The sequence below is a fragment of the Trichechus manatus genome, unplaced genomic scaffold (genome assembly GCF_000243295.1).
Source record: "Trichechus manatus latirostris isolate Lorelei unplaced genomic scaffold, TriManLat1.0 scaffold00045, whole genome shotgun sequence".
NCBI classification, from domain to species: domain Eukaryota; kingdom Metazoa; phylum Chordata; class Mammalia; order Sirenia; family Trichechidae; genus Trichechus; species Trichechus manatus.
This window is the reverse complement of record NW_004443981.1, coordinates 16,956,618-16,976,662: the sequence shown is the minus strand read 5'-3', so window position 1 is coordinate 16,976,662 and position 20,045 is coordinate 16,956,618. Positions and strand designations below refer to the sequence as shown.

At 44.3% G+C, this 20,045-nt stretch overlaps 1 protein-coding gene across 1 annotated transcript in view; it reads right to left on the bottom strand.

Annotated features, from left to right (window-relative positions):
* Window positions 1-20,045, bottom strand: part of TDRD9 (tudor domain containing 9) — a 131,505-nt gene that overhangs the window by 35,835 nt on the left and 75,625 nt on the right. Inside the window, exons 17-25 of the mRNA XM_004376801.2 lie at window positions 18,023-18,188; window positions 17,876-17,939; window positions 17,736-17,799; window positions 17,371-17,415; window positions 16,416-16,469; window positions 14,575-14,691; window positions 13,123-13,230; window positions 3,962-4,062; window positions 1,281-1,454 (exon numbers count right to left, since the gene is read on the bottom strand). Of these exons, the coding sequence (XP_004376858.1) occupies window positions 1,281-1,454; window positions 3,962-4,062; window positions 13,123-13,230; window positions 14,575-14,691; window positions 16,416-16,469; window positions 17,371-17,415; window positions 17,736-17,799; window positions 17,876-17,939; window positions 18,023-18,188 (893 nt within the window). The remainder of the gene's footprint in view (window positions 1-1,280; window positions 1,455-3,961; window positions 4,063-13,122; window positions 13,231-14,574; window positions 14,692-16,415; window positions 16,470-17,370; window positions 17,416-17,735; window positions 17,800-17,875; window positions 17,940-18,022; window positions 18,189-20,045) is intronic.

The window sequence follows — 20,045 nt, the reverse complement described above, 5'->3', positions numbered from 1 at the left end:
GGCACTGCCCTGGAGGGGTGTGCACCCAACAGTTGCACATGGACCTTCAGGAATACACCCTCAAGTCAGGGCTTTTACAGAATATAAACTGTAAATCTAGGACCTGCTGTGTTTCTAACTGTGGCTTCAGAGGTGAGAGGCTCTGCCCTCACCTCACTACAAGAACTCATGCTGGTTCAGTGCGAAGATTCCCTCCCTTAAAGCGTCCATCATTCCTTAAAGCACTAAGACAGTAAGTGCTAGATTCTGGAATATGAAAGACAAATCTGATAAAAGTGTGATGTTCCCTATACTTGCACTCTAAAGCGAAGGGAAAGAGTTATAATAGGAATGGCGACCCCATTCTTCTCCCAATTTTCTAATCCAATTCCTAAGTGCGATCGCTCGGGCAGAGTTCCACATGTTCAGTTACAAATGTGCATCGAGTCTGGCTCTAAGAAAGCGGGACAGGTTTTCCTTGCTAAGACCAAATGCACAACACTGCCTAACTGTCAAAAACCAAAACCTCACGCCCCAGGTGAAACTAAATAAAACCTATTTCCTTTCTTCACCAGTTCCTCCAAGTTTTGTCAGGTTCCCCATGGAATTAAAAAAATTACAAATAGGAAATGATAAATGAGACTTCCTACATATGCAACTGCGAGAATGTGGCCCAAAAGGCAGAGCAATCTGTTACAGATGTTGGTAGGTGACTGACGCAGTTCGGTCCCAGAGGAAAGGCCCACACGCGCGGCAGTGCCAGGACTGAGGGTGTCACGGCGCCAGGGCCCACGCGTCCAGAGCCCCTGCCCCAGAGGAAGCCCCAGCCCCACACTGCTGAGGTGGGTAGGGAGGGTGGCTCCCCAGAGCAGGTGCTTCTAGCCACACCTCCGTGTTGTCCCGTCTGCTCTGCTGAGAACCAGGAATATCCCACTTTGCTTAAAAAGAGAATTCCCTAGAGGACATGCATAACTGTGAGGAGGAGGGAGGGAAGAACGTTGAGCTGAATCCCTCCTGTTTCAACTGAAAATCGTGTAAGTGATTCCACTCAATCCTCTCACTGCCTTAAACACTAGGAATCATGTCTACTAAACAGATGAAAAAGTTGGGCTTCAGAGACGTTAAGTGGTGTGCCCAGGCACACACAGGGAGAGGCCGCGAACCAGGAGGAAAGGTTGGGTTTTAAAGCAGGGCTTTTGGTGTGCATGGCTGATTGGCCAGAGCAAGTCTGGACACAATCATTTCAAATAATACTTGAAAGCCGCTATAAAGAGTCTTGCCCTCCTCCCCTCCGAAAATACCTTGTGTTCCTGAGCTTCGGAACGGCCCCTCCTCGCACCTTCCCTTCAATCTCCTCTGCAGCGTGAACGCTGAGCTCGAGTGGAACTTTCAGCTGAGACATCTTAACCGCCATGTACACTGCAGGGAGAGTTTTAAATCTCTCTGTTGGATTACGGGAAAACTCCACAAAGGCTCTGCTCCGTAAATTTAAATAAAAAGTAAAGTTATCAGGCATCTGGGAAAAAAAAGACCTGCACATTCATTTCTCTCAAGATTAGGCAGAATTTTCATTGTCACATCTCTCCTCAAAATGCCAGAAACTCTTCTTCCTATGATTAGTCAGTAAGAGGTACATGAGGAAAAATTATTCATTTAAGGGAAGGAAAAATTACGATGACATCTCATTACAGTATTATTCTATTTCTGTACATCACACTTCTCAAGAAAAACATAAGTCTCTTTAATCCTTTAAAATTTTAAAGCATGTCCAGATAACTGTGGGGGACGTGGGCATGTTAATGTCCCCCCTGCAAGTCAAAGGGATCAGGGCCAACAGGTCCCAAGTGACTGCACAAGACACACAGCATGTCTGAGCCAGAACCAGAGTCACACAGCGGGTCAGAGCTGGGATCTCTGAGCTACGTGGAGTGTGTCTGAGCCAGAACCCCTGAGTCACACAGCACGTGTCTGAGCTGGAACCCCAGAGTCACACAGCACGAGTCTGAGCTGGAACCCCAGAATCACACAGCATGTCTGAGCTGGAACCTCAGAGTCACACAGCATGTGTCTGAGCTGTAACCCCAGAGTCACACAGCATGCCTGAGTTGGAGCCCCAGAGTCACACAGCATGTCCAAGCTGGAACCCCAGAGCCACACAGCACGAGTCTGAGCTGGAACCCCAGAATCACACAGCATGTCTGAGCTGGAACCTCAGAGTCACACAGCATGTGTCTGAGCTGTAACCCCAGAGTCACACAGCATGCCTGAGTTGGAGCCCCAGAGTCACACAGCATGTCTGAGCTGGAACCCCAGAACCACACAGCATGTCTGAGCCGAAGCCCCTGACCTACACGCCGCATGTCTCCACAAATGGCCTCACAAATGACCTTCTGGTCACACCCGACTACACGGCTCCTCTGCTGGGCACCAGTGTAAACTCCTGCCCTCCACTCAGCCCACGCTCAGTCTCCCAGGTCTACCTCAACCTCGTCCACATCAAAGCCTGTAGAAACACTGCTGCTCCTTCTACTCTGAGCCTCAGACTGAACATAATCACAGCCTCCCCCGGGACACTTCACAGCCAGCAAATAACATCGGTGGCACTACCTTCACTCTCCACCACTGCCACCCAGCAGACAGCTGCTGACAGGAGAGAGCACTGTGCACAGCCTGTACTTGGGGGCCCTGTCACCCCACACTACAGCCGGCCTCTTACATCCTTGCTCTCTGAACTACTATTTCACATCTACACCTACTCTTTGCCTTGGAGTAAATACTTGATGCCCAAGAACCGGTACTGGAATAACCAGAAAGAACACTGTTCCTTCTCCACCTGACTGGCATGACGGTGGTGTGGGAACTAAAGAGCCAGAAATGCAAGCAATCCAGTAACATATAATTAAAACCCTAGAAGGAGGCCCCAGACAGGAGGACTATGAAACGAACACACACCCCGATCCAGAAGCAGAGGTTCGTGAAAGAAGCTGCCGAAGCCTCAGTGGGAGCTCACACTTCTGAGCCCTCAAGCCAGTCACAAGGACATCTGCGTGGACCTGGGCCCCGGGAAGCCATGGACTTCCAATATGCAAGAAGAATGAGTTAAATAAGGGATTTTAAACATGTGATTGAGAATCTATTTCCAATTTGTACAGGAATGTATAAGAGAACCTGATATCTATAAGTTTAATTTATTTAATTTGTACGAGCTATTATAGTTAGAAGGGATTTGCTTGTTAGGGTCATAAATTTGCCTTGTGAGGCATTTACATGCTTACAAATATTAATCTTAGAAATGCAACTTAAAATGTTTGAGGGCATTGATCCAAATTGAAAATGGATTTAATGTGTTCAACTTGACTTAACTGGACGTGAATCAAAGAAAAAGCTCTTATTTACTAGATCTACGTAGCTTTGTAAGTTAACTTAAAATTTACAGAACACGGAGGGTTTATTTTCTAACTTTAAAAATTGTAAATTGTCATTTCTGTGCATAATCATTCCCTCTGGGAAATAAAAATGTAAAGTGAGACTCCAAACCATGCCATCCGTTCCTTATTTGCATAAAACAGGGCCAGTTGCAACCAAGCTTCTGCACTGCCCGTCATCAAGCCTCTTCAGAGCAAGCGTGCTCTAAACACTGTACGCAGATCCTGTGCCTACACAACACCTGTTGGCGGGTGATGGTGCGCAGTGAGTGGCGCTCACTGCCAGAGGACCAGCCTGGCACCAAGCCCCCAGGGAGCCCTCCTGACACCAGGCACTGACCACAGAGCTCAGCTGCTCTGAGACGTCCCTGAGTCGGAAGGGAAAGTCAACAGCACTGAGGTCAGGACAAACCCGAGGTGCGTTTCAAGCGCTGTTTGCAGCGGCCAACATGAGTCTCCCTGCCACGTGCATCAGCCACAAGAACGGGCTCCTGTAAACATCTGAAACTTTATGGCTCTTTCACAATTACCGTTGATTACAAAAATGTACTACTTACTTGGCACCATCAAACACAATGGATTTTACTTGACCACATTCTCTGAAGAGAGACTGCAGCTGTTTGTAGTACAGGAATCCGTACGGAGGAATGTGCTTCAGCTGTAAAACACAACACAGTGAACGACAGCTGGCGAGAGAAGCAACAGCATCACTATCGTCCTCGTAAGCTCAAAGCTGCCCTGCATCATCTTACGTCTGTGAAATAAAAACCACCCTGTCTTTCACCATGATATACAGGCTCCATAGATCTCTGTGTTAACGGCTAATGACTTTTAAATTATCATAACTAAGTTTTATTAAGAATAGGAATTCCAGAACACTTAATTGTGATCATGAGGAACCTGTACAGAGACCAAGAGGTAGTTGTTCGAACAGAACAAGGAGATACTGCGTGGTTTAAAGTCAGGAAAGGTGTGTGTCAGGGTTGTATCCTTTCACCATACCTATTCAATCTGTATGCTAAGCAAATAATCCAAGAAAGCTGGACTATATGAAAAACGAGACATCAGGACTAGAGGAAGACGCATTAACAACCTGCATTATGCAGGTGACACAACCTTGCTTGCTGAAAGTGAAGAGGACTTGAAGCACTTACTGATGAAGACCAAAGACCACAGCCTTCAGTATGGATTACACTTCAACATAAAGAAAACAAAAATCCTCACAACTGGACCAACAAGCAACATTATGATAAATGGGGAAAAGACTGAAGTTGTCAAGGATTTCATTTTACTTGGATTCACAGTCAACCCCCATGGAAGCAGCAGTCAGGAAATCAAATGACACATTGCATTGGGCAAATCTGCTGCAAAAGACCTCTTTAAAGTGTTAAAAAGCAAAGATGTCACTTTAAGGACTAAACTGCTCCTGACCCAAGCCATGGTATTTTCAACTGCATCATATGCATGCAAAAGCTGGACAATGAATAAGGAAGACTGAAGAAGAATTGATGCCTTTGAATTGTGATGTTGGCGAATAATATTGAATATACCATGGACTGCCAAAATAATGAACAAATCTGTCTTGGAGGAAGTACAACCAGAATGCTCCTTAAACACAAGGATGGCAACACTATGTCTTACATACTTTGGACGTGTTATCAGGAGGGATCAGTCCCCGGAGAAGGATATCATGCTTGGTAAAATACAGGGTGAGCAAAAAAGAGGAAGACCCTCAACAAGATGGACTGACACAGTGGCTGCAACAATGGGCTCAGCATAACAACGATTGTGAGGATGGCACAGGACCAGTTAGTGTTTTGTTCTATAGTACACAGGGTTGCTATGAGTCAGAACTGACTCGACAGCACTTAACAAGTTTTAATAATAAATACATGTCAAATAAAGGCCACCATAATTCCTCCCCGTTAAAACAGTCTGTCTAATAGCACAAAATTAAGATTTCTGTTCACTTATTTTTTACCTTAAAATAATCAAGCTGACTAAATATCAATTGCCGTCATGTCAATTCCGACTCATAGTGACCCTGCAGGACAGAGTAGAAATGCCCCATAGGGTTTCCAAGGAGCAGTCGGTGGACTCGAACTGCCAACCTTTCGGTTAGCAGCTGAGCTCTTAAACACTGCACCACCAGGGCTCCTAAAGCTGACTAAATACATCCTTTTAAAATGTATCATATCTAGACACTAAGGAATAACGGGAACTTCGGCATTAAAGGAGATGTCTCGCTAGATGGTGTGAGGTTGCAATAGAAATATGCAAAATATTACCACCAACAGATCAAGCACAGGTGAGAGGCGAGGCTCTGAGGGACTGCATGTTGGATACTTTTCTACAATACTATCTCAGAATGAGAAGTATAAGTAAGCTGGTTGGTTGGTCCTACATTCATTAGACAAAGTGGTGAAAGAAAGATGAACTCAGGGCTTCAGAGTCACAAAGCCGCATAAAAGACCTGAAAAAGTTGCCACTTGTGCCTTGAAATAAACCCTTATTTCTTGCAGTAACAGAGCTGGTATTGCCGAATTTCAGACCCAGAGTCTTATCGTAAGAGTGGCTGAATTACAACGCCAACTAAATTCTCAACCTCGAATAGTGTCTGAAGTTAAAGTAAGGACACTGATTGGGAAAAAACAGAATCCTGAAACTTGGGGTGGGGACACACAAAAAAACAAACCAAACCCATTGCAGTTGAGTCTATTCTGATTCATAGTGACCCTACAGGACAGAGTATAACTGCCCAGTAGGGCTTCCAAGGAGCAGCTGGTGGATTCGAACTGCCGACCTTTTGGTTAGCAGCCAAGCTCTTAAACACTGCGGGGTGGGGACATACGGGCAGACAATCAGGAAGCTGGACACTGAGCCCCTAAATTCTGTTGAACCACTCCTGCTGAAAGAACCGGACTTTTTACTCCCATCTGAAGAGATTACTCCATCTTTGTCTGCTAAGCCACCCCCGCCCCCAGTAAAACCATTATTCCTTCCACACTCATCTGGTAAGATGAACCCAGCTGCACCTGAAGAGTCTTTGTCTAGGGCATCCCCTGGGGCGTTGCCGGGGGCATCCCCTGATGCACATGTCTAACAAGAAATGGCTAAACGTCCCCAGGACCCATCCCAACCACTCATTTTTGCTTCTACACCTATAAGCAGACTTAAGTCCCAGTGAGCCCTGAAAGATGAAGTACGTGTGACTCAGAGATACGCTACACTCCAAAAGAACTGCCTGACTTAGTTCTAACACGTACAAACAGAAACCTGGGGAAAATGTGTGGGAATGGCTATAAAGGGTGTGGGATAATGGTGCCAGGAACATCAAAGATAGATCTGTTCATTAATATGGGCCAACTAAGCACAGATTCTTCAATGTTTCAGCTAAAGAGGTTAGAAAATGGTCTAAAACTTTATTTGGCTGGTTCACTGAAGCATGGATTAAGCGATGGCCTACAATGTATCAAGCTGAAATGCAAGGCCTACCTTGGTAACTGTAGAAGGTCTCCAAAGGCTTAAGAATATTGGCATGCTACAGTGGATTTGTCAGGTTGGACCCACAGACCCACTCATGGTGCCCAGAGGACACACCTTTTACCACAACGGTGAGGAACAAATTTGTGAAGGGAGAACTAGCATACTTGAAGATGACTGTGATCACAATTTTATATAAGTCAGATCTGACAGTGGAACTGCCCTAACTGAATTAAGACACCTAACTACAATGGGGCTGATTGGACCCCATGGTGGTAAGGGCCAAGTGACGACACTTAATAGACAAAGAGAAGGTGGGAGTGGTTACAGTAATGGATAACACAGTCAAATCAATAACCAGAATAGTCTGACTCGACGGACTTATGGCATTGGTTACTTAGTCATGGTGTACCTAGGAGTAAAATAGACCAGAAATCTACTAAATATTTATTTGATCTGTACAAGTGGAAGTATTTTAGGTCAAGTGAACTGAAGTCTAACTTGAGTCACCAGAACAGAGTCACGGCCCCTCAATCAATTCCCAGACTTGAGCCAGTTTACAGACCCACAACCCCTTAAATGAAGGGGAGGCTGAGTCCCCTTGAGAACCGACCTCACCACAATGTCAAAAATTTATACCGTTAATCTTTCTCCCAGCCTTCCCCAAAGGAATCTATGGCCTTTTACGAGAGTGACTGTTCATTGGGGAAAAGGAAATAATCAGACTTTTCAGGGATTACTGGACACTGGCTCTGAACTGACACTAATTCCAGGAGACCCAAAACATCACTGTGGCCCACCAGTCAGAGTGGGGGCATATGGAGGTCAGGTTATTAATGGAGTCTTGGCTCATGTCCGTCTCACGGTAGGTCCAGTGTGTCCCCAAACCCATCCTGTAGTGATTTCTCCAGTTCCAGAATGCATAATTGGAATAGATATACTCAGCAACTGGCAGAACCCCCACATTGGATCCCTGACAAATGGAGTAAGGGCTATTATGGTAGGAAAAGCCAAGTGGAAGCCATTAGAACTGCCCCTACCTAGGAAAATAGTAAACTAAAAGCAATACTGCATTCATGGAGGGATTGCAGAGATTACTGCCATCATCAAGGACTTGAAGGATGCAGGGGTGGTGATTCCCACCACATCCCCATTCAACTCGCCTATTTGGCTTTTGCAAAACACAGAAGGATCTTAGAAAATGACAGTGGATTATCAAAAACTTAACCAGGTGGTGACTCCAATTGCAGCTGCTCTTCCAGAGGTGGTTTCACTGCTTGAGCAAATTAATACATTTCTGGGTAACTGGTATGCAGCTATTTATCTGGCCTACTGACTTTTTCTAAATTCTGGTTTTGAAGGAACACCAGAAGCAGTCTGCCTTCAGCTGGGAAGACCAGCAATACACCTTCACTGCCCTATCTCAGGGGCACATCATCTATACAACCCTATGTCATAATTTATTCCGCATGAACCTTGAGCACTGTCATGGATTGAATTATGTCCCCCCAAAAATGTGTGTATCAATTTGGCTGGGCCATGATTCCCATTATTGTGTGATTTTCCCATGTGTGGTAGATCCTGCCTGTATGATGTTTATGAGGGAGGATGGGCGGCAGTTGTGTTAGTGAGGCAGGACTCAATTTACAAGACTGGTTTGTGTCCTGAGGCTATCTCTTGAGATATTAAAGACAGAAGTGAGCAGTGAGACAGGGGGACCTCATACCATCAAGAAAGCACTGCCAGGAGCAGAGTGCATCCTTTGGACCGGAGTCTGTGCGCTGAAAAGCTCCTAGTCTGGGGGAACACTGATGAGAAGGCTGAGAGAAAGCCTTCCCCTGGAGCTGACACCCTGAATTTGGACTTTTAGACTACTTTACTGTAAGGAAATAAACTTCTCTTCATTGAAACCATCCACTTGTGGTATTTCTGTTATAGCAGCACTAGATGACTAAGACAAGCACCTCTCCCTTCCTAAAGACATTCCACTGGTCCACTACACTGGTGACATTATGCTGACTGGACATACTAAAGTAGAAGTACCAATGACTCCAGATTTATTGGTAAGATGTTTGCATGTGAGAGGGTAGGAAATTAATCTAACAAAAATTCAGGCACCTTCCACATCAGTAAAATTTTTAGGGGTCCAGTGGTGTTATGGATTGAATTGTGTCCCCCAAAAATGTGTGTCAACTTGGCTAGGCCATGGTTCCCAGTTGTCTACCATTTTGTCATTTGATGAGATTTTCCTACATGGTGTAAATCCTACCTCTGTGATGTTAACGAGGCAGGATTAGAGGCAGTTCTGTTAATGAGGCAGGACTCAACCTCCAAGATTAGGTTTTGTCTTAAGTCAGTCTCTTTTGAAATATAAAAGAGAAGCAAGCAGAGAGACATGGGAATCTCACAAAACCAAGAAACAAGAGCCAGGACAATAGCGTGTCCTTTGGACCCAGGGTCCCTGCACTGAGAAGCTCCTCGACCAGGGAAGACTGATGACAAGGACCTCCTAGACAGTGACAGAATAAATTTCTCTTTGTTAAAGCCATCCACTTGTGGTATTTCTGTTATAGCAGCACTAGATAACTAAGACAGAATTCCTCCCAGTGGGCAAAACTTCAAGCAGTATACGTGGCTGTTCATTTTCCCTGGAAGGTGAGATGGTCAGATGTGCAACCGTTTACTGATTCAGAGGCTGTGGCCAATGATTTGGCTGAATGGTCAAGGACTTGGAAGGAACATGATTGGAAAATTGGAGACAAGGACGTATGGGGAAGAGGCACGTGGACAGACCTCTCTGAATGGGTTAAAGAAGTGAAGATATTTGAGTCTCATGTGAATGCTCTCCAAAGGGTGGCCTTGGCAGAGGATGATTTTATTAAGTGGACAGGATGACATGTGTTCTGTGGATACCAGTTAGCCTCCTTCCCCAGCCACTCCTACCGTTGCCCAATGGGCTCAGGAGCAAAGTGGCCATGGTGGCAGGGATGGGGGTTATGCATGGGCTCAGCAACATGGACTTCCACTCACCAAGGCCAACTTGGCTACAGCCACTACTGAGTGCCCAATCTGCCAGCAGCAGAGACCAATACTGAGTCCTCGGTATGGTACCACTCCTAGGGGCAATCGACTGGCTACCTGGTGGCAGGTTGATTACATTGGACCATTTCCATCATGGAAAGGGCAGCCTTTTGTTCTTAGTGGGATAGGCACTCATTCTGAATACAGATTTGCCTTCCCTGCATGCAATGCTTCTGCCAAAACTACCATCCATTTACAGAATGCCTTACCCACCATCATGGTATTCCACACAGCATTGCCTGGGATCAAGGGACTCACTTCACAGCAAATGAAGTGTGGTAGTGGGCCCATGCTCACGTAATTCACTGGTCTTACCATGTTCCCCAACATCCTGAAGCAGCTGGCTTGAAAGAATGATGGAATGGCCTTCTAAAGACACAATTATGGCACCAACTAGGTGGCAATACCTTGCAGAGTTAGGGCAATGTTCTCCAGGAGGCTGTATACGCTCTAAACCAGCGTCCAATATATGGTGCTGCTTCTCTCATAGCCAGGATTCACGGGTCCAGGAATCAAGGGGTGGAAATGGTAATGGCACCACTCACTACTACCCCCAGTGACCTACTTGCAAGATTTTTGCTTCCTGTCCCCCTGACCCTATGCTCTGTGCGTCTAGAGGTCTTAGTTCCAAAGGGAAAAATGTTCCCACCAGGAGACACATCACTGATTCCACTGAACTGGAAGCTGAGAATGCCACCCGGCCACTTTGGGCTCCTTATGCCTCTGGATCAACAGGCAAAGAAGAGAGCTAACATATTGGCTGGTGTGATTAATCCTGCTTACCAAGGAGAAACTGGACTGCTATTACATAACGGAGGTAAAGAAGAGTATGTCTGGGATGGAGGAGATCCTTCAGGACATCTCTTAGTACTACCATGCCCTGTGATTAAAGTCAATGGAAAACTACAGCAACCCAGTTCCGACATAACTACTAACGGCCCAGACCCTTCAGGAATGAAGGTTTGGGTCACCCCACCAGGCAAAGAACCACTACCAGCTGAGGTGCTTGCTGAGTGGAAAGGGAATATGGAATGGGTGGCGGAAAAAGGTAGTTCTAAATACCAGCTACGACCACATGACCAGTTGCAGAAACAAGAGTTGTAATTGTTTTTAGTATTTCTTCCTTGTTTTGCTATACGTGTATGAGTGCGTGCGTGTGTGTGTGTGTGTATACATATATATATATATATATATATATATATATATATATATATATATATAACAAATATCTTTGTTTTCTTCCCTCCCTTATTCCATTACTTATTATAAAATTAAGATATAAACAGGGCTAGTGCGCTTTTGGTTGCACACGTTAACTGTATCACATTAGGCACAAGTATGACTTTTTAACTGACTTTATTTAGTGATTATGTATGGTTTAAGGAGATGTATACAGGTGCCAAGTTGACAAGGGGTGGACTATGATGGTTAAGATTGTGTGTCAACTTGGCTAGGCCATGATTCTCAGTGGTTTGGCAGGTATCATGTAATCATCCTCCATTTTGTGATCTGATGTGAGCAGTCAATCATTTGAAAGGGGAGTTTCCTTGGGGTGTGGCCTACATCCAATATTTATAGATGTTTTGGGAAAGCTCATACTCTCTGGATCCTGAATCCAACTCATCATCTGGTGACCTCCAGTTCTTGGGACGTGAGCTAGCAGCCTGCCGTCTGACCTGCAGATTTTTGGTTCGTCAGCCCCTACAACCAGCTGAGTCAGGAGAAGCCTCCAGCTTGACCTCTGATTCATGGATTTGGGACTTACCAGCCTCCACAACTGTGTGAGCCATTTCCTTGAAATAAATCTCTATATACTTATACGTATCTATATATACACTTCACTGGTTTTGCTCCTCTTGAGAACCCAGCCTAAGACAGTCTTCCTGTGGATAGAAATGGTATCTCAGCACTGCTCTCGTCTCCAGCGTAAGCACCAGCTCATTGCAGCACTCTTCAAAGATCTCCATTTGTGACGCTCTTGGTATAGGACCCTCTCCTTTAGAACTCTTTTCATTTCTTCAGTAAAAGCAGCAGTGGTGGTGCTAACAATCATAGGAATAAACACTAATGATGACTGCATGCTTACTATAGCCAGGAAGTTTGCCAAGTGCTCTTCGTTCACTTTTATTAGGCTATATATGTGGGCTAATACCAGAACCAGGTAGTCTAATAAAAGTTCAGTTCCAACATGCTTTATTCCACTGGTGCACCACCGTCCTGCTAGGGCTTAAACAATGGTTCCCAAGTGCCACCCCCAAGGTTGCCCCCAGGGTTAGTGCCTGTGCCCATCATGAGACTCACCCAAAGCACAAACTACTCAAATGCTGATTTCCAGGCCATGCCTCCCCACATTCTAGTTCCGATTATGTGGCACAGGACCCTCAAATCCGAAGTTAGGAAACTAAGTAAGATCGACACTCTCTAGGTGGGTCTGCTGAGCATGCAGGCCCATGGATCAGGGGCATAAACCACAGCACTAAGATGCAAGCCAGTAACATTTTACTTTGTGTGAAATGAAGTCATTAATTAATAAGATGTTCTTAAACTTACAGAAAAGTGCCCTAAATCCTTCAAAATGACACATGATCAAATTGCCATTACTCATGAACAAATCAGTTCTCAAGGCCTTCTTTTAAAGCCAAGTCTGCAAAAAAGCAAGCAGGAGAATGAAGAGCAAGTAGATGTATCTGGAAAGGTCAAACAATCCATAATATTCACTTAAGAAAAGAAAAATCTATTTAATGCTACTAAACCAGACATACCTACAGAAGTCAAATGTTGTGCAGCAGCCACACTGAAATGGCACCCCATCTGAAAACCACAGCCCAGTCCACCCTCTACGGAAGGTGCCCTGTCCTCTCACCTACCACAGCCCAGTCCACCCTCTACGGAAGGTGCCCTGTCCTCTCACCTACCACAGCCCAGTCCACCCTCTACGGAAGGTGCCCTGTCCTCTCACCTACCACAGCCCAGTCCACCCTCTACGGAAGGTGCCCTGTCCTCTCACCTACCACAGCCCAGTCCACCCTCTACGGAAGGTGCCCTGTCCTCTCACCTACCACAGCCCAGTCCACCCTCTACGGAAGGTGCCCTGTCGTCTCACCCACCATAGCCCAGTCTGCCCTCTACAGAAGGCCCCGTCTGTTCCACCTACCATGACCGTTGTCTTCGGGTCATTGCCAGCCAGCTCCCTCACGGCCATTTCCTCATCCAGCTGCCCAAAAGTAAAGTAATTTGGATAAAAAGCACCTGCCAATACAACCTAGAAAAGAAACATATTTTCATGAAGTAAAAGCACTATTTTAATACTGTATGACCCCACTTATATGCAACGCTTACGACAGGCAAATGCATAGAGACAAAGTCTGTTAGTGGTCACCAGGGACTGGGGAAAGGGAGAAGCTGCGAGTTCTGACTTCAGGAGTACTGAGTTTCTGGTTAGGGGGATAAAAAACATTTTAAAAGGGATAGTGGTGATGGCTGCACAACATGGTGAATGCAATTAATGTCACTCAATTATACGCCTGAAAATGGCTGAAATAGCAAACGTTTTGGTATATATATATTATCACAATTTCAAAAATGCAATTTAAAAAAGTATTCTTTTATGAGTTATTCTTGCCAATATACTAATCTCATTCTCAAATGGTCTGACTTCTACAAATAGCAAAGATGGGTGTAGTCTATGTAAAAACTAGACCTTTCACCGATCAAGCAGACGATCACACTCCAGCTGTTTAACCATAACAGAAATCCTTTATACACGGTCTTTGTTTGAAGGAACTTGAGGAAACAGTGGGGAGTTACAAAGGGTATTAACAATTGTGCATGTAGTCCCAGGCTGGCCAGTCCACCTCCTCCCCTACACACTGGATTCTATAGAATCAGACACTTCCTGTATTTTTAGATAACATTCCAATTGGAACACTGGGACCTCGGTCAGCAGGCTAGTTCCCAACACTCACTTCTACTAAGCACTCTGCAAAGTCCCTCCTCTAATTAAAAATATCCTGTCTGAAGCATGCCCACAGGGGACATGCCCCAGCCTTGAGCCAATTTTACATTCAGAACAACTCTCACTCCCAGCATAAGCAGTTTCCAGGCATCCATCTGGAGCCCAGTTCTAAGGGCAGCAGCCTACACCTGTGTACGCTCTTCGGAAACCTCCCAACAGAGGCATTATCCGCCTTTCTACACACACTTCCTACACAAAACCCCAGAAGATCCCACACCACAGGCTGCTACCTGAGTTCATGGCCTCCAAATCTGAAATTATAATTTCAGGCATCAGCTACATGCACCAAATACAACTGAGAGCATTTCAGCTTCTTAGGAGTTAAAACAAAAGGGCCTCTCTCCAGAAGCAGCAGTAGCATTGGCATTCGACAGAAACACGTCCCTGGAAATTAGCACCAACCACTCCATTACATGGGAACCTAAGCCACAAAGACAAGAGTTTTCCTGTCCCCAAACACAGTATGCACATTTTGGACCTAAGATCTCCTCTGAGGCATGACTGGCTCAGAAAGAAGGAGTAAGCACTTTCTCATCCACAGGTCCCAGGGAGGAGAAAGGATCAGGAAAAGGTGTCCAGGACCCGACACACCTGAAGGATGAACCGCTGCTTATATATGTATTCCTGGTCCATCGCAGGTCGCCGAGAGCTCACAGACATGTTGAACTGTGAGATCCGAGTCTTCAGTTCTTCATATAATTCAGCCACCTAAGGGAGACACATTCAACTCTGATGGCTCAGAGTAAAGATTATTCAAAATAGAAAATAAGGGCACAGAGGGGAAAGTCTCAGTACATCTATGGATGAGACATCACAGCTATTAAAGTCACCTTATTAAAGATGAATTAATAAGTAAAAGCAATGGGAAAGTGGCGCCAGCAAGTACTAACAGAAAACACCAGGATACAGCACTGTACAGGCTCCATGATCTTAACTGATAAACACACAGACACACAAGACCCAACACGACCAAGGCAAGCGTGGATGCAATCCCCTGTGGGTGTCAGAGAGCAGGTGGCTGTACCCCGTAAGTTCTTCAAACACCTTCAAAACCTCTGCCAGGAATGTTTACCGCTCTTATCACTAAAATCACACTAAGTGACCAATGGGGAAAGAGTCCCTCTGAATGAAAAAAATCAACATCCAGTTGTAACAAAACTGTCAAACTTTAAAAGTACAAACACATGAGAATATACAACTCCAAATACCCATGAACTGATCATAAATTAAGTCAGCCCCAAATGGTCCCAAAGTAAACAGTATGGAACCACACAAGCCCTGCACGTGAACATGAGCTGGAAGGACAGAAAACTCAACAGCCGTGACCTCTGAGCGGGGAGAAAAGGCTGGGATGTGGGCAGCAGAGGGGGACACTCCCACATTAATTCTTCATTTCTCTATTACCAACTGTAACCACATATAAATTCTGTAACTGAAAATCAATTAAAAATTACGTGAGGTGCTTTCTCTGACCACAGTCCAATTAAATCAGAAATTAACAAGAGATATAAAAGAATTTCTTTCTACCTGAAAATTACCAAATACTGTTCTATAAAAACTCTTAAGTCAAAGAAGAAATCAACACTGTAAAATATGATAGACCGCTTGGACAACAATAACAACGAGATCCCTGCACCTCCAAATCAACAGATGTGGCCAAACTGTGCTCACAAGACAATTCATAGCATTAAATGCTTTTGGTAACCAGGAATACTGAAAATATTAATGAACTAACTATTCATCTCAGGGAGATTTAAAAAAATAATAAACTAAGAGAAGTAGGAGAACTAAATTAATGGACAAAAGCAAACACCAATCAGAACCCTCCACGACACTCTCCCCTCCCCAAAGAAAACGTACACAGTACCACTGACCCAAGAGGAAGTTCTGCGAAAGACAGTAAAACAAAAACATGTTGCAAATCCAATCAAGAAGCACAAACAGAAACACAAACCCATTTCACTCATCAATACAAATGCAAATGTTCCAGAGGAAATACTCGCAGTGGAATCCAGCAGTGTCTTGAAAGAAAATATAATCAAGCAGGGTTTCTTCCAAGAACACAAGGCTGGATCAACACTGGGAAAGCCACAAAGTATTTAATTCTCTTAACAAGTTAAAAGTAAAACGGCCATACAATTATCTTGATATACACAGCAAAGACAACTGACAAAATTATATGTCCATTTCTTATTAAACTCTGTATGGAAGAAAAACACTTTCTTAAAACCGAGAAGAGTATTTCTAGAATCCCAGGCATGTATCCTATCTAAAGGTGAAACACCAGCACCCCTCCGGGAGTCGGGAACAGGACAGACAGAGGATGCATTTCTCGGGACACTCGCGGCTTCCCTGAGTGTCTCAGATACCTAATTAACATTTGATAAGCCATTTTTGTTTGCATTCATTTAGTCAAAGAATTTACAACTTACCTCTCTGATTCTCTTGATTTGAATGTAATTTAACCGTCCCCAGTCAAGTTCATCCTTTAAATACATAACAGCCAAATAATTAATAAACTGTAACAAATTAGAATTCAGTTGGGCTACTATAACACATATATCTATCTCATCAAAAAGTCTGATGATGGCTATAAACCCAGGGGGCTCCCACTTTCACCTGGAAGCCGGGAAACGTAAGCCCCCAGCCCCAAACCTGCACAGAAATGCGTTGCTTATGAGTGCACCTGTCTCCTGAATTAAAGGCAGACACATCTGGCTTATCTTGGGGAAAGTTGTCGGACAGAATGCATACCAAGGAGAAAAACAATATGGCTGATTCCTTAAAAGGTAGCTTTGAAAGGTAACTCACACAGCCACCGGCAGAGATACATATATCTAGGCACTGCCAATTTAAACACACAGACCTATCAACAGCTTTTTGAACCCAATCAGTTTAGAAGGATAATTTCTGAAATAACTTCCATAAAACTGCAAACATTGATGAAAACCCAGCCAGAAAAAAATAAAACAGGCTGATGGGTTAAATTTCTTTAAGTCCACTATCTAAAGTTTAGCTGAAAATACTCAGAGAAAAGGATTCATGGTCTTACTTTTGAACCAGCATGTCACACCAAATACCCACAGGTATTTAGCACTTGGAGCCAAAGAGGCTGCTGATGCTTTAGAGAGAGAAACCCCATGTGGAGTCACCCCAACTATGGCTGGGAGCTACCTTCTGAGAGCACACAGAGCAAAGGTGAGGGGTACAAGGCATTCCACCAAAGAACTAGCCCATTCCCCACACAACCTGCCACTCTCTGACAGCCACCAGGAGCCCCGGCCAGGCCGTCCTGCCTCACGGGCAGAGGTCGAGGTGAGACCAGAGTCCCAGGGAATGTGGTCACGCACAGCCCCTGCGGGGAACATGCAGGAAGCAGGAACCAACCTTGGGGTGCCGCAGCTCTCCTCTCTGCCTGCAGGCCTGCCAAGTCTAAACACAAATGACCCAGTTTCAAAATACGGCATTGGCTAACTGAATTATTAAAAATAAGTACATGCATAAATTTAATTCCAACACATTTGGGCCACAGAAAATTTACAAATTTAATGTTTCAGTCAACTTCATAAAATCGGACTCCCACTTCTACCCAGGTCCCCCAACACGGTGTATTTATTGTTGGACAACCATAAGCACAGCAATACTTCTGACAGAGAAAAGAGTTTCTCGTTTGGCTTCACAGGTTTAGGGCCTGAAAATTGACTAACAATCTGCGGCCGCTGCTTCCAGAGGCTGCACAACAGGAAACTCACTTTAAATGCCTCAACCAGCGCAATGCAGTCACTCTTACTGTCCCCAGAGAAATTCACTTTGTTTCTGCAGACAGATAAGAAAAAGTGTCACCTGATACCATTAAAACAAAAGGACCTTTTAAAACATGAACATTAGATACCTATATCCGTCCAGATGCTGTCTAAAAGGCATCGCGAAAAAATTCTTCAGAGAAAGTGCAGCCGCTAACAACAGAAAACACAGAGGACGCCGACAGTCGGAGTGGCACCAGGCGCTTCTCCTGGCGGCTCTCTGCTCCAACACTCACCTATGATGAGACACTCATCCAGACAGCCAAACACGTGCCCCAGGACGATGAGTTTGCCAAGCTGCTGGTTAACAGGAAGCTGGGCTAAGACTCTTCCCAGGAAGGTCAGCTCGCCGTCGTGGGGGTTCTCGTCCTCTCTCTGACCGGTGACCGCCAATGCTCCGACCTGGAGAAGACAAGCAGGTGCCGCTAGCAAACACAGGCTCACTCACACTCGCCCGTCTGCTTTTAAGGGGAGAGGGGAGTGGGTGTCGGAGGCCAAGACAGGAAATATAAAACAAATTTTGGTGAATAAAGTTTTAACAGGTATCTAACACTGATGTTTTAAAATGTCATTTCATTTTAATGGTATAAGGTGACACTTTTTGTTATCTATCTGCAGGAACAAAGTGAATTTCTCTGGTGCTAGTAGTAAGAGTGATGCATTCCGATCAAAATTCCAACAGCCTTCTTTACAGAAACAGAAAACCAATCCCCAACTTTACAGAGAATGACAAGAGGCCTCAAACAGCTAGAACAATGTTTAAAGAACAAAGTAGGAGGTCTCACACTTCCTGATTTTAAAACATACTATACAGCTACAGTAATCAAAACAGCCTGGTACTAGTATAACATAGACACACAGACCAATGGATAAGAATTGAGAGTCAAGAACTAAACCCACATATCTACTGTCAACTGATTTTTGACAAGGGTGCTAATAACACCATTGGATGGGGAAAGAAGTCTCCAATAAACGGTGCTGGGAAAATTGGATTTCCACACGCAGAAAAATGAAGCAGAATCCATGCCTCATTGCACACACAAAAACAAATCCAAAATGGATTAAGGACCTAAATGTGCAAACTAAAACCATAAAATTCTTGGAAGAAAAATCAGAGACAATGCTGTCAGGCCTAGCTTTTAACAACAGATTATCTAATTTAATAACAAAGCACAAACAGTAAAAGACAAAAAAAATGGGACCCCATAAAAATTAAAAATTTTTGTTCATCAAAAGACTTAACCAATAAAGTAAAAAGACAAGCTACTGACTGGGATAATATCTTCATAAATCATATATCTGACAAGAATCTAATTACCAAAATATAAATATAAAACTTCTACAGCTTAACAAAAGACAAATAACCCAATCATAAAATGGGCAAAGGACTTGAATAGACATTTCACCAAAGAGGACATTCAAATGGCCAGCAAACACATGAAAAGATGCTCAGCGTCATTAGGCATCATGGACTGGAAGAAATGCAAATAAAAACCACAGTGAGATACCATTGCATTCCCACTAGGTCAAGCTGGATTCAGAAGAGGACATGGAACAAGGGATATCACTGCTGATGTCCGATGGATCTTGGCTGAAAGCAGAGAACACCAGGAAGATGTTTACCTGTGTTTTATTAACTATGCAAAGGCATTAGACTGTGTAGATCGTAACAAATTATGGCTAACACTGCAAAGAATGGGAATTCCACAACACTTAATTGTGCTTATGTGGAACCCGTACATAGACCAAGAGGCAGTTGTTTGAACAGAACAAGGGGATGCTACGTGGTTTAAAGTCAGGAAAGGTGTGCGTCAGGGTTGTATCGTTTCACCATATGTATACAGTCTGTATGTTTAGCAAATAATCCAAGAAGCTGGACTATATGAAGAAGAATGGGGCATCAAGATTGGAGGAAGATTCATTAACAACCTGTGTTATGTAGATGACACAACCTTGCTTGCTGAAAGCGAAGAGGACTTGAAGCACTTACTGATGAAGATCAAAGACCATAGCCTTCAATATGGATTACACCTCAACATAAAGATAACAAGAATCCTCAGAACTGGACCAATAAGCAACATCATGATAAACGGAGAAAAGATTGAAGTTGTCAAGGATTTCATTTTACTTGGATCCACAATCAACACCCATGGAAGCAGAAGTCAAGAAATCAAACGATGCATTTCATTGGGTAAATCTACTGCAAAAGACCTCTTTGAAGTGTTAAAAAGCAAAGATGTCACTTTTAAGGACTAAGGT